At 36.1% G+C, this 14,544-nt stretch overlaps 1 protein-coding gene across 1 annotated transcript in view; it reads right to left on the bottom strand.

Annotated features, from left to right (window-relative positions):
* LOC150082637 (lon protease homolog 2, peroxisomal-like) overlaps nt 1-14,544 on the bottom strand; it is a 285,321-nt gene that overhangs the window by 160,051 nt on the left and 110,726 nt on the right. The window contains exon 7 of the mRNA XM_090377560.1: nt 10,172-10,223. Within this exon, the coding sequence (XP_090233686.1) occupies nt 10,172-10,223 (52 nt within the window). The remainder of the gene's footprint in view (nt 1-10,171; nt 10,224-14,544) is intronic.

Here is a 14,544-nt window from a genome sequence, read left to right as displayed (position 1 = left end):
GTTAGCAATTCACCCACTACTGTCATGTGATATAATTATACATATATTTGAATAACGTTTAAAATAGTTGGAAACAGAATCTTTCATAATAAAAATAAAATTAATTTTATTTTCTTTCATAATAAAAATAAAATAAATTTTATTTTATTTTATTTTTATTTTACCTTTCACACTTCACATACATTTGTATTATATTCCACACTACACTTCTGTATATTTGTATTTATTTTAATTTACATTTTTACACTGAGTTGGGACTATCTTGTCTAGTCCCAACTCAGTGTAAAAAGCATATCTGACCTGCTTTTTCTAATACTACAGACAAGTTTGGAAACAGTGTGTGATACATGGTCAGAAGTAGTCCCCTGATGAATTTTCTGGCAATGTATCATATTTTCATCTACTATATTCAGATTTTGCATATTTGCCATCGCCTGATTTGACCTCTTGCTAAAATTTCCCTCCCATATCTGAATATAGTGTTATTTATTTACTTATATATTCCTTTCCCCACCCTCAGTCGCAGTTCATTTTTGCACTAGGTTTTTTCAAATTTTATATATATTTTTATATATATATATATAGTGCCCTCCATGGTTTGAAAATCGATGCAGCCTCAAGCCAACAGTACCGCCGGCATACATGAAAAAACATATATAATAATAATAAGATAATTAATATAATACGCCATACTAGGGAACGGTATTTTGCAAGGGACTTTGTCTAGGGCTAAACCCCTACAAAATATCCAACCCATGTTAGGCTGAGCTATCGGTTTCTGTTATCATCTGCCTGTATACCGTGACCAAAAAGTCCATAATTATGGATAATTAGCCCTAGACAAAGTCCCTTGCAAAATACCGTTCCCTAGTATGGGGTATTATATTAATTATCTTATTATTATTATATATGTTTTTTCATGTATGCCAGGGGTACTGTTGGCTTGAGGCTGCATTGATTTTCAAACCATGGAGGGCACTTACACTATAACTTATCTAATTATGGCATATCTAAAGTCCAATGTAATGTTCTATCGCTTGATGGCATTAATCGGTTCGTTCTATATTTAACACTTAATATTTAAGTTTTAACTTTATAATTTAAACTCTGTAATATTTTGATTCTATATATATATATATATATATATATATATATATATATATATATATACTAAATAGATACGTTATAGTGTAAAGTTAATATCTTTAAAGTTTGAAAATCCATATAGCCATAGTCCTGCCATATCTCCAGTATACATGAAAACCAAAATATAAATCGTATTAAGTAAATTAATAAAATAATAAAATAATAAGCCCAACACAGGAAAATTATTTTGCAAGGAACTTTGTCGAGGGCTAAACCCTTACAAAATAACCAACCCATGCTAGACTGAGCCATCGGTTTCTGTTATCATCTGCCTGTATACTAACGCCAAAATAATATAATAGTGGAAATGTGGAATAATTTAGTATAACATTAACGTAAGATTTGAGACAAATGTAAGTCTAGAATGCCAAAACAACAAGTGTCGTACCGTAATACATAACAACAATTTATAAATGATACAGGCTGGATGAGAGAGAGAGAGAGAGAGAGAGAGTATTAGCCATATAGTAAAAGGAAATCAGACTTTTGCTGCGTGGGGGGAAGCATAATAAGAAAATACAAATTATGTGCTTCCCTCCTTAAGTGTAGGTAATTATCCAGTTGACCTTCAAATTTCTTGAAGCTGTCAGCCTCAACTACCTACAAAGGAAATTTGTTCCAATCAATGACTCGCTAGTTAAAAGAAAACTTCCTACAATCTACTCTAAATTCCCATGTAATTTGAATTTATGGCCCCTAGTACTGGAATTCTTAATAACAGAGAAAATTCCAGCTTCATTCATTTCACTAGCTCCTGTCAGAGGCTTATAAACCTCGATCATGTCACTTCTGTGGTGCCTGGTTGCCAAGCTCTGTAGCCAACATAACTGGCGTCTTGACTCAGATTATGTGGGCTAGAGTAGTAACAGTCACCCTTTTGCCAGTCTCTCAACCATGTGAGATGCCCATCTTTGGACTCTTTCATGAAGCTCAATGTCTTTTTTCAGATAGGCTTCGTTAGAAAACAGGCCTTGTGCTTCGGGTTGCATTATATCATCAAAGTTTTTTGCGACGACCGACTAACTGGTTAAAATAAATTTATTAAAATAAAAATGATATATACATAAGATAAAACAGAAATAAAATAAGATAAAAGCATTAAAATACAAGATAAAAGCATTAAAATATATATAATAAAAGCGTTAAAATACATAGATAGTAGCTTTCGAAGCAGAGTGCCTCTTCATCAGCTAGTGTGTGAATGGTGTACTTCAGTATATATTGATGGTTACAATAGCACAAGTCAGCTGGGCATGATCATGTATCACGAGCCTGGTGTCGGTAAAGCAGAATTACGTACACGTGATGATCGCCAGCGCTCATCGCACTGCAATACAGTACATTCTATAATAGGGTGTAAGTGTACTCCCCTCGTCCGATTCATAGTACTATTATTGGTAGCTATGTGTAGTGCTTCAAGCCATGAGCAGCACAACCTTGATCCCCAACGGGATATTGAAATCGTCGACTGTTTACATGATTACTGCCGCTCATGGCTTGGAGCATTACACATAGCCACTAATAATAGTACTATGAATCAGACGAGGGGAGTACACTTACACCCTATTATAGAATGTACTGTATTGCAGTGCGATGAGCGCTGGCGATCATCACGCGTATGTAATTCTGCTTTACCGACATTAGACTCATGATACATGATCATGCCCAGCTGATTTGTGCTATTGTAACCATCAATATATACTGAAGTACACCATTCACACACTAGCTGATGAAGAGGCACTCCGCTTTGAAGGCTACTATCTATGTATTTTAACGCTTTTATTATATATATTTTAACTCTTATCTTGTTGTATTTTAATGCTTTTATCTTATTTTATTTCTGTTTTATCTTATGTATATATCATTTTTATTTTAATAAATTTATTTTAACCAGTTAAGTCGGTTGTCGCAAGAAACTTTGATGATAAAGTCTTCATACTTGGACATGGTATTCCAATTGCGGCTTACAATTGCCATATATGGTGGAATTATGACCTCTATCTCTACAGAATATTGTTCGATAAATCATAGATAGGACACCATACGCTTTCCTGGCAGCCTGTTTACACTGTTCAGGAAACTTCATATCTGCTCCCAGATCCCTTTCTTCCTCTACTGTTCTTAATTCAGCCCAAACAAGTATATAAGTTATTCTGGGTTTGCTATTTCCCAAGTGTAAGACCTTGCATTTTGCTGCATTAAAACAGCAGCCACTTTTTTGAACATTCTCAAAACCTTTTCAAGTCATCCTGATGGAGCACTGTCACTGATCATTAACAGCTCTATCTTTAAAATCATCTGAAAAGTTTGACATAACGCCCTTTATCCCTTTGTAGATGTTGTTAACAAAAATCAAAAACAAGAGTGATCCAAGAACTGATCCCTGGGGCACCCCACTTCAGATGTTACACCAATCTGAAGAATATCCATTAATCACAACCCACTGCCCTACAGCCACCATGCCATCCATCTGAAAATCTTTCCAGTAATCCCAATGTTTTCCAGCTTATACAGTTAACCTCTGATGAGGGACTGAGTCAAATGCCTTTTTAAAATTCAAATAAACTATGCCAAAATTGTTCCCTACAACTTGCTCATGAGTGTGTCAAAATAGCTCACCAGGTTAGTTTAACATGATTTTCCTTTAACAAAACTATGTTACATGTCTTTCAGAATGCCATTTCTATTTAAATGTCACTGGATTGCACTCTTGACCATAGTAAAACCTCACCTTAATACACTATATGGGGGCAAGGCCTGCCTACTAAATCCAATTGTCCATAAAACTCAAAATAAATACAGGGTGTCTATAAATTATTCACCTGATCATGATGCTCAATTAAAATTTTATTATAGTAGGCATCTTAAAATCATTAGTAGTAGTTATAAAAAAAACTCAGAGTTTTTTTCTCATGTGGTCGGCAGCCCAGCAAGCATTGTGACTGTAGGATACCAAATCTCCAGTGAGTGTAAAGAGATGTTTTAAATGGGAATTCAAGAAAGATCCACCTACAGAACAATAGTTCTGTAGGTGGATCTTATGTAGCATCAGCCAAAAAAAAAAAAAAAAAAAAATTGCACAACCATTTCCTCTAAAAGTTTGTCCAGTTCCTCCTTGAGTTTATTTAAGCTATCAACTTCCACGACAGATGGAAGTTTGTTCAACCACCTGCTAGCTAAGGGAAAATTTCTGCACATCTATTCTACAACTGTTTTTCCTCAATTTGAATTTATGCCTCCTTAGGTTCGTAATCTGAGCAAGCAGAAGAATCCCATCAGAATTCAGCATGCTCAACCCATTCAAGGCCTTATACACCTCAATCAGATCACCTCACATGTGTCTAGTCTCCAGCTGCTGCAATTTGCAGAATTTAAGCCTCTCTTGGTAAGAGGACCCCTTCGTTCCCCTCACCAATCTTCTTGCCCTTCTCTGTTCTCGCTCAAGTAACTCTACATCCTTCCTAAAATGAAGCCTCCAGACCTGTACGCAGTACTTAGGGTGTGGTCTGACCATTGCCTTATACAATGGGATAATCACCTCCTTTTCCCTGCTACCAAAATTGCTATATATCATTGACAAAACCTCATGACCTGCTCTTGTAGCCTGTCTGCATTGTTCAGAAAACTTCATATCTGAATGCACAATTACTCCCAGGTCTCATTCATTTTCTACCACCCTAAGTGTAGTACCACACAGTTGGTACGTTGCTCTGGGGTTACTTCTACCCATATGCAGTACTTTGCATTCTTCAATGTTAAACCTCAGTTGCCATTTCTCAGCCCATCTGAGAATGTAAAATAAATGAGGTGATTTTACATTTGAAACAGTTTCAAGAAACCAACAGTGTCCTGCAACAGAAAGGAGCAGGTAGGCCTAGTGCATCTGCAGATAAAGTTTTGAAATTCAGAAGTGTTTACCCAAAGTCCTAGAAAATCTATCCAAGGCAGGCTTGCCTTGGATAAATTTTGCAGGACTTCGGGTAAACACTTCTGAATTTTGCCTGTCTTCGTAGTTGCATATACCACATGGAACATTGCACAGGGTGGCTCACAAAAGACCAAAATTTATGCTTACAAAGTGCAATTATCTGGATATGTGACAGACCAATTCACCGTTCACATCCTCAACCGTAGAGACAAAGATGAGCACTTGGCAAAAAAAAAATGTTGTTTTTGGTGATGAAGCAACATTCCATCTATCTAGCAAAGTTTATAGATACAATTGTCACATATGGGAATCTGAAAATCCCCACTCAGTTTGTGAATATGAGTGTGACAGTCCCAAGGTACACGTGTGGTGCGCACTGTCCTTCAGCCAGGTGATTGGGCCACTTTTCTTCCAGGAAAACAGTGAACTCCAGAAATTATCTAGATATGCTTGAATTGTATGATGCTGCACCTCAGCTGGAAGGTATGCAGCCACATTTTCTATCAGAAATATGAGGGCACCACCATAATGGAACTTGCACATACACAATTTCCTCAAAAAAATTTCTTAACTGATAGATCAGATGGGATGGTTCCATTCCATGTCGTCCCCATTCTCCGAATATCACACCTATGGATTTCTTTGCATGAGGCTACATAAAGGACAAGGTGTATGCAAAAAAAGTTACAATGTTAGAGTTAAAAGACTAGAGGGACTAGTTGTTGACTTCCATTTCTCAAGAGATTCTTCAAAACACTCGGAATAAAATCGGCTACCAACTTGACATTCTACGTGCTACTAAAGGTACCCACATGGAGGTTTACTGAAGTGCAGTTGTATGATAAGGAATTCTTTGAGTTGCTTTATAAAGTGCCGCAAACCATTTTACAATATTTATTACAATAAAATTTTAATTGATCTTCATAATCAGGTGGATAATTAATACACACCCTGTATATAATTAATGAAGTTGCTAGAATGTTATGAAAAAGTGCTGTACTACGAAATAAAACACATTAAATGTTACAATACTGTATTTTACTGCACTTACCAGTTGTGTGGTGTAGCAGGGCATGAAATTTTGCTGTGTCTTTTGATGGCAGTGGAAACTCCGACCAAAGTTTATTCTGGACTTGAAGGAGTTCTCAAGTATCCCCATCTGGTGATTAAATGACACCCTACTGACATCTGACATGCTTGACAGGCTGATGGAAGGTGATGAGGATAATCCTGGCACCCTTTCACTATGATGTGAATCTTGTAAAGGGTGTAGGGGTGTGAATTTGGTTTTGTTTAGTTTCTTCATAACAACAAGAACTGCAAACACAACCAAGGTATGGCATTTCAACGATAACTTACTTCAGTGGTCATAAAATAGAACAAAAATGCATTGTATAGTATTTCGATTTTTCTAATTGATTATCTAATGCTTTATTTTCTCTCTCTCTATATATATAAAATTTTGACTCATGAGCTGCATTTAGAGAATAATTTCGACATTGTTTATTTATATTTCAGCAAAGCATTTGATTCAGTCCCATATGAGCAGTTACTTTATAAACTGGAACAGGTTGGAATCACAGGAAAAATCCTTAGATGGATAGCAGGATGGCTTCAAGGAAGGAGGTAGAGGGTTGTGATAATGGTTATTCCTCAGATTGGGTTAATGTAAGAAGTGGGGTTCCTCAGAGATCAGTACTGGAACCACTGCTGTTTTTGATTTTCTTAAATGACATCGATGAAGGGTGTGATGTCTAAATTTGCAGATGATGTAAAGATTGGCAGAGTAGTTAATGATCACTGCCAAGCAGAGCTTCTTCAGAGTGACCTAGATAGACTTCAGGATGGTCAGAAAAGTGGCAGTTTTGCTTTAATTCAGCAGAGTGCAAGGTCTTACACCTGGGGAACAGTAACCCCAAAATAACTTACACACTTGGTGGAGTTGAACTAAAGTCAGTAGTGGAAGAAAGGGACTTGGGAGTTACAATACGGTCAGAGATGCAGTTCTTCAAACATTGTAGACAAGTTGCAAGGAAGTCCCCATGGTGTCCTATCGATGATTTAGCGAACATTTACTAGTAGAGATAAGGACATCATAATCCCATTATATAAAGCTATTGTAAGACCACACTTGGAATACTGAGTTCCAAGTGTGGAGACCACACCTAAAAAAAAATTTCAAGCTTCTTGAAAGGGTCCAAACAAAGGTAATTTGCCTGGTGAGATCAGCCAAAGGGCATCCATATTAAGAAAGACTTCAAATATGTGGGATGCACAGCTTGGAAACTAAGAACCTTAGAGGACACTTGATTGAGGTGTTTATTCTAGAAATAGGGGCCATAAATTCAAGTTACAGTGAAAGAGGTTTAGACTGGACTGCAAGAAGTTTTATTTTAGCCAGTGAGTTATAAATTACTGGAAAAAGTGCCTACATGGGTGGTAGAGGCTGACAGTTTGGGGAAATTGAAAGGTCAGTTGGATAGTTACCTATTGGAGGTGGGAAATGCATAGGTTGTCTATTTCCTTTATTATTTATTTTATTTAAATTTTTTATTATTTTCCTCAAGTTTTTTCCTTTCTTTTTTTATTATTATTTTACTCTTTTTTTCTTTCTTTTTTTTTTTTTTTTGGTTGGTGCAGCATAAGCCTTAGGCTTCCTTGTACCATATGGCCATTACTAATAAAATCAACATGCCTGCAATTGTTTGCAGTTCAGCTGTTTAGTTTATGCTAAGGGCAAGATGGCAAACAAATGAACTGTTTCAATGTGTTTTATTCACTGGTAAAATAGGTTATATTTATTTTATTTTATTTATGTTTTCTTTTATCTTCTGAATATGTTCCAATACTGTTTTCTCAGTTCTGGTCTAGGGTAAGGAAATCTGCCAAATGCATTCACATTTTATGTATTTCTGAAACAAGTAGGTTTTGATTATAACTAGGAAACTGAACTTATTATATAAGTAGCAGAATGAATTTTCCGAATGGTTGGGTTACTTCAATGGGCAGATATCATTTCCAATATCTCACTGGCCACTTTGATACGACTTGTCTATCAATTAATAATTATTTAAATGCATAATTTCATTTGTTGTCCTCCAAGACAGTATAGTGGTTTCACCATTTGTCAAGTCACATCATTGACTGGAAGAACTTGTAAAGCCTTCTTCAATCAGGGCTGTTGTTAGCCAACATCAGGTGGAGGAAGAATGGCATTAACCACTAATTATTCTTGGTTTCAGCCCATGAACACACACACTTATACAAACACAATATGCAATGGCATAATAAGGCCTAAATCTCACTGAGGCAGCTAAAAACCAATAACACCACTCTTCATGGTTTTAGATGTTTGTAAACTAATAGCTGTTTTAACTCAACTTTTAACACTGATTTCAGAAATGTTATTCATTTTTTTCTATCATGTACTATTTTTTCACAAATCACTTAAATTGATGTCATGAGTTGTATTATTGAATGTATTAAGTTAGGAGTAAATGCTGCAAATTTGTAAACTAAATCTTCACATGTTAGCAACACTGCCTAGTCATTTGTTTCTTGACCTCAAGAGCTCCATGTAGCCGTGTTTATCAGTGTGAGCTCAGTTTATTTTTGAGGCTATTGTGTCAAACTTGTGCTGAAAAGTGACTAAAATGTCTACACGCAAGTGTTTGAACACTCCGAACTTATTTTGTTATATTTGTGGAAGACATGTAGTCCCCAAGCAAAGACAAGATATTAGAGAATTCGTTAAGAATGTGTATATGATTATTTTGGAGTGAAACTTGGTGACCAAGATAAACAATAAGCCTCACATAAAATTTACCAAGCCTGTGTTGAAACATTGAGATTGTGGAAAACTGGTAAAAAGAAGGCTATGCCATTTGCAATTTCCATGATTTGGCAAGAACCTACAAACCACTGTGATGATTGTTACTTCTGCTTAGTAGGGGAGATACAATGCAAAGCGTAAGGAGGGCATTGTGTACCCCAATATTCCATCTGCCATTAGACCGGTCCCATGTGGAGAAAACCTGACGGTTCCATGCCCACCACTTATATTGGAGAATGTAGCAGCAGAGCGCTGACAGTGAAGCTTCTGAAGATGAAACTACATAGACTAATTCCAAGAAAATCTGGAAAGTGTTAGAGAGTGAAGAACAGGGTGAGAGTTTTCACTAGGACATTAATGACATAGAGATTAGGTACAAGGGTAGTTGGAATGTCAACAGGATGGCTGACTATTGCTGGATGCTGAAGAGGAACTGTAAAGCAGAAAGATCTGCAAGAAAATCAAAGAAATGAAAATATGATCCATTGTAGATCAGGTTTTAAAATGAGAGGTGTGTGTTTAGTGGACTTTGACCACACTACCCTTTTTAATAGAGTTTTCAACACATATTTAAATAAATATGTTTGGCAAAAGTAGTATTTGGTTATAATTTCAGTGCACAAATCCTGCCAAAATTAATAAAAATGTGAAAAATGAAATTTTCTTTTGTGATTTTTGAAGAAACCTGACATGATGGAAACAAATAGAAGTCATTTTTGAAATCTGCATAAGAAAATAATTCAGAAACACCCTTTCTCGAGAAAACATCAGCAAATTTTTTTCAAAATGCAGAGTAGTTTAATTCATTGAAGTTGTAAATTGAAGTCACAAGTTATTCTAGCCCCACCCCAACTATTCAGGAATATGCTTAATTAAAATGTTAACTGGTGGTAAATGCTATTAGAATGAATTTATATCACTTGGTTCCATATGGATGAGGACCTGGTTCAGCGAATGCTGTCTGTTATTCCATTAAATTAAGGTCCATTAATTTGAATGGTTCACTGTGTGTGTTTCTAAGGGATTCAATCAGGGGTGAATTTTTTTTTAGTATATAAAAATTTCAGTATTAATACACAAGTATACAGAAAGCATAATTAAGTAAGTATGCCTTTTTAAAAATTTGTTTTACATATTTTGTATGCAAACTGAATTGATGAAGTAACAATAATCAAAATAAATTAATTTATTAAATATGAAAGGGCCATAACCATAAAAAACAGAACTTTTTTGCATATTTAACATTTAAAAAAAATGCTCATCACCTGCAATTCCTTTGTGGCAACCTTTCTGGCATGGTCAGGCATGTTAGCATCCCTACGAAAATGTACAAAAATATATCATAAAAATCATCAAAAAAATTTAGAAATGAAAAGGAATATAAAAAAATTAAATATTCCTTTGACAAAAAAGACTTTTGCATTCTAAATTGCAGGGATGAATTTACACATAAGTTATTTGCGAGATCAGTAGCAGCATGTGGTACAAGACAGTTCAGATGCAACTTAGATTTTTGTAACTTGACAGTTTCAAAAATCATTACCTATAATATTAGAGGTAATGTTTTTAAATTTGAAGCTAAACTATATTCACAATTCAAATTGAGATACATGGTACTCCACAGCAAATGATATTAACACAAAGAAAAGCACTATTAACCCATATGCACATATTAAGTACATTAATAATTGTTTTAATATCATTTGTTAAAAACTGTTAAGAACATTTGACAAAAAATTTATTGTCATAAACGTTCTTAATGTTCTCTTGTAACTGTCCCAGTAAATGTTAAAACAATTTATCGGGACAGTTACAAGAGAAAAAAATATCACATGATATTATATACGTAGATAACAAGGCAATATTCTGTACTTACTGAGTAAAATTATCAGGACTAAAGGGGAGTAACAAAATTAGAATTAAAATTTACAATAAAATTAAAATCAAATAAAATTTAATTTTACAATTATGGATACAAAATTAAGGAACAGGCATTTTAATATAAAAAAATAGTGCATAGTGTGATAAAACAAATATTACAAGGGAATAATATAAAAGTGATGAGTATAAAGGTAAGCTAATCGGTACTGACAGAAGACCCAACAGAGGTGGACAATCAAACCCAAAAAAAGATGGTTACCACCACCTGCAAGTGCACAGTCAAGAATCAAAAAACATATGTCAAGGCTGAGAGAAACCGTTAGCATTAGCAGAGGCATACGATGCAAGTTTAGGCAGTATCAGCCAAAACAAACCCCTCCCATTTCACCCATCCATTTGTTCCAAATGCCTGTCCAGCTCAGCCTTAAATTTATTTAGGCTATCAACTTCCACAACAAAAGATGGAAGTCTGTTCCACCAATCAACTACCCGCTGGCTAAAGGCAAATTTCTGCACATCTATTCTACAACTGTCTTTCCTCAATTTGAAACTGTCCCTCCCCTCAGGTACTTAATCTGAGAAAGAGCAAGAATCCCATCAGCATTCAAGGCCTTATATGCCTCAATCAGATCACCTCTCAGGTGCCTACTCTCTACGTGCTGCAATTTGCAGAACTTAAGCCTTTCTTGGTAAGAGCACCCCTTTGTTCCCATCACCAATCTTGTTGCCCTTCTTTGTAACTGTTCTAGCAACTCTACATCCTAACTAAAATGAGGCCTCCAGATCTGTACACAGTACTCTAGGTGTGGCCTGACCGTTGCCTTGTATAACGGGATAATCACCTCCCTGTCCCTGCTAGAAAAATTCCTATATATCATTGACAAGACTCCATGACCTGCTCTGGCAGTCCCTCTGCACTGCTCAGCAAACTTCATACTTGACTGCACAATTAACTCCAGGTCTTTTTCACTTTCCACTTCCCTGAGTGTAGTACCACATAGTTGGTACTGTTTCTCTTGGGTTATTGCTACCCATACGCAGTACTTTGCATTTGTCAATGTTAAACTTCAGTTGCCACTTCTCAGCTCGTTTGCCCAACTTATCTAGATCCAGCTGGAGTAGCATACTGTCTTTGTATCATCTGCAAACTTTATATTTATATGTTAAAATTATAAATATGTAACGTATAAATATATCATTGATAAATATACAAAACAACAATGGGCTCAACACCGAACCCTGGGGAACTCCACTAATAACATTTGTCCATGAAGAGCAATGTCCATTGATTACCACTCTCTATCACCTCCCGCTCAACCATCTCTTTATCCACTGTAGCAACTTAGCCTTAATGCCATACCTCCCCTGTTGTCACAAAACAGAGGAGAAACTAAAAGCAGAGTAACAGAAAACAAAGTAGCTAAAAGGAAAAAAATAGAAAAGAAAAACTAAAACTAGAATTAAAAATGAAAGGAGGTTTCCACTCTTGGCTGCACACTGACAAGCAGCTACACCAAAAGAACATGAAGAGAAAATTTATAATTATATCTTCTCTCTCTTCTTCTTAGGATTTATTCCATTTGTACAACGGTTCTCCTCAATCTAACATCGAAAAGTCATTCCTTCATTCTTTTTTTCCATTTTCTCCTACCTTCCCAATCTCCGCTCACCAGTACTCTTCTATTCAACGCTGCTCTCACATCCTCTATCTACATCCTTCTTGGTCTTCCTCTCTTTTTCCTTCTCCATGGCTCCTCTAGGCAATCTGTTGTCCTCCATTCTTTTCACATGACTAAACCACTCCAATCTTTTCTTCTCTATATTATCAATGATTATTTTTTGGACATTCATTGTGTTCCTTAGCACGTAATTTCTGACTTTTTCAGTCCTAGACTTTCTTGCTGATCTTTGCCAAAAATCCATCTCAACAGCCATTAATTTATTTTTGTGTCTTTCAGTTAAGGTCCAAGTCTCACATCCATATAATAAAACATTTTGTAGTATTGCATTATATATTTGATGTTTAGTTTTGTTAATAATATTTTTATTCCATAGCACGGAATTGAGCATACCTATGACCTTTCTACTTTCAACCAGTCTTCTCTCAATTTCCTGCACAGATGATCTGTCAGCCTGAATAATTGCATCCAGGTATTTATATTGCTATACAGTTTTCCCCTGTATTTTATCTAAATCCAGAACATCCTCACTCCAATTCATGTACTCTGTCTTATTAAAATTAATTGTCAGTCCCCATGTTTTATATTCTTCTAGTAACTTTCTATCCATGTAATTTACATCATCATCGTCTTGTGCTACCACCACTTGGTCACCTGCAAACAGCATATAATTATATACCAGCCCAATGATTGAGTCAATGCTCCAGCAGCAGACAACACAACAACAGCCTCTGATCCTTGGCCCCAAAGAAAGTAGCTATAGTTAGTGACTTGATTTTCAGAGGAGCATGAAATGTATTGTGCAAAAAGGACAGGTGGAACATGACCACAGTATGTCTTCCAGGGGGGGGGGGGGCTAAAATTGACAACACTGTAGAGCAGCTATCATTTTTTAATGGCACAAAAGGTGATATTGTTGTGCATGCTGGTACTAATGATATTAAGAATAGGTAATTTGAGGATTAAATTAACAAGTACAGAACGATGTTGAGTAAAAGTCAAGAGTTAGGACTGAAATTGAAAAAATACTTGTAATCCTGCCATGACAGGACAGGAGGGAGATGTTACACAATGAGAGATCTGTCAATCATTTTGACAGATCTCTCATTGTGAAAGATCTGTGCACAGCTCAATAGGAAGAATTTTCTCAGTGTGGTCCATGCTTGTTAACAGGAGAGATTGTTTTTTTTACAGGGATCAGTTGCACTTAAATAGAAGAGGTGCAAAATTATTTTCTGATGATATCAAGGCAGTGTCACATGGGTTGGAAATCTGATAGCTTTGGGGGGAATATACTGATTAACAGATCAACAGCAGCCGCGGGCAGAGGTGCAAGTGATTCTTGTAATGTAGCATGTTTGGAACAAGTACCAACCTGAAAAATAAAATTTCTGTTATTTCAAGGACTGGTGGGTTCTTCATGGAGCAAACAAATACGTGTACTGTGTTCCAGTTACTAAGAGTAAAAACAGATGCACATATACTTGCATGCACACCAGTGCTAGGAGTAGGACAAATAAATTTAATGAGTTTTAAGTACGCTGCTCGACAAAAGTAACCAAAGAAATTGTTTTTCATGAATATTCATTGTGAACACTGTTGCCGAAGGCAAATGTTTGATATAATAGGCAACCTGGCATACAAATTCTGAGTATCCAATTGAAATCAATCTACAACTTTAGAGAGCCGCACACTGTGCAAATTATTCATGCCTATAAAACACAGGTTTGTTTGTTATTTGGGTTTTAGGAGCATTAGCAACTAAGGCCATATTGCTCCGGGAATATGTGGTGGTCATTCCATGACCTTTCCGCATCCTCTGTATTTGGTGGTCACGGGCTCGAACCCCGGTCTAATCAAGAAGTGCGTGTTACGCACTGCTGCTCTTGCCCACCTGGCTACGGAGGCACCGAAAACATAGGTTGAGACCACATTATTTCATTCCAGTTTTTTGTCTTGTTCAGTGGGATAGCACATCTCCAGTACTCAGGATGGCAAGTCATCATCGTTTAGATGATTCTTTAAGATGGTGGGCCATTGGATGACTTTAAGCAGGGCAGTGCAGATGGAGGATGGCA

This window comes from Mastigoproctus giganteus, chromosome 7 (assembly GCF_048544385.1).
Source record: "Mastigoproctus giganteus isolate SK-2022 chromosome 7, ASM4854438v1, whole genome shotgun sequence".
In the NCBI taxonomy this organism is placed as follows: Eukaryota; Metazoa; Arthropoda; class Arachnida; order Uropygi; family Thelyphonidae; genus Mastigoproctus; species Mastigoproctus giganteus.
This window is presented reverse-complemented; position numbering and strand designations above follow the sequence as displayed.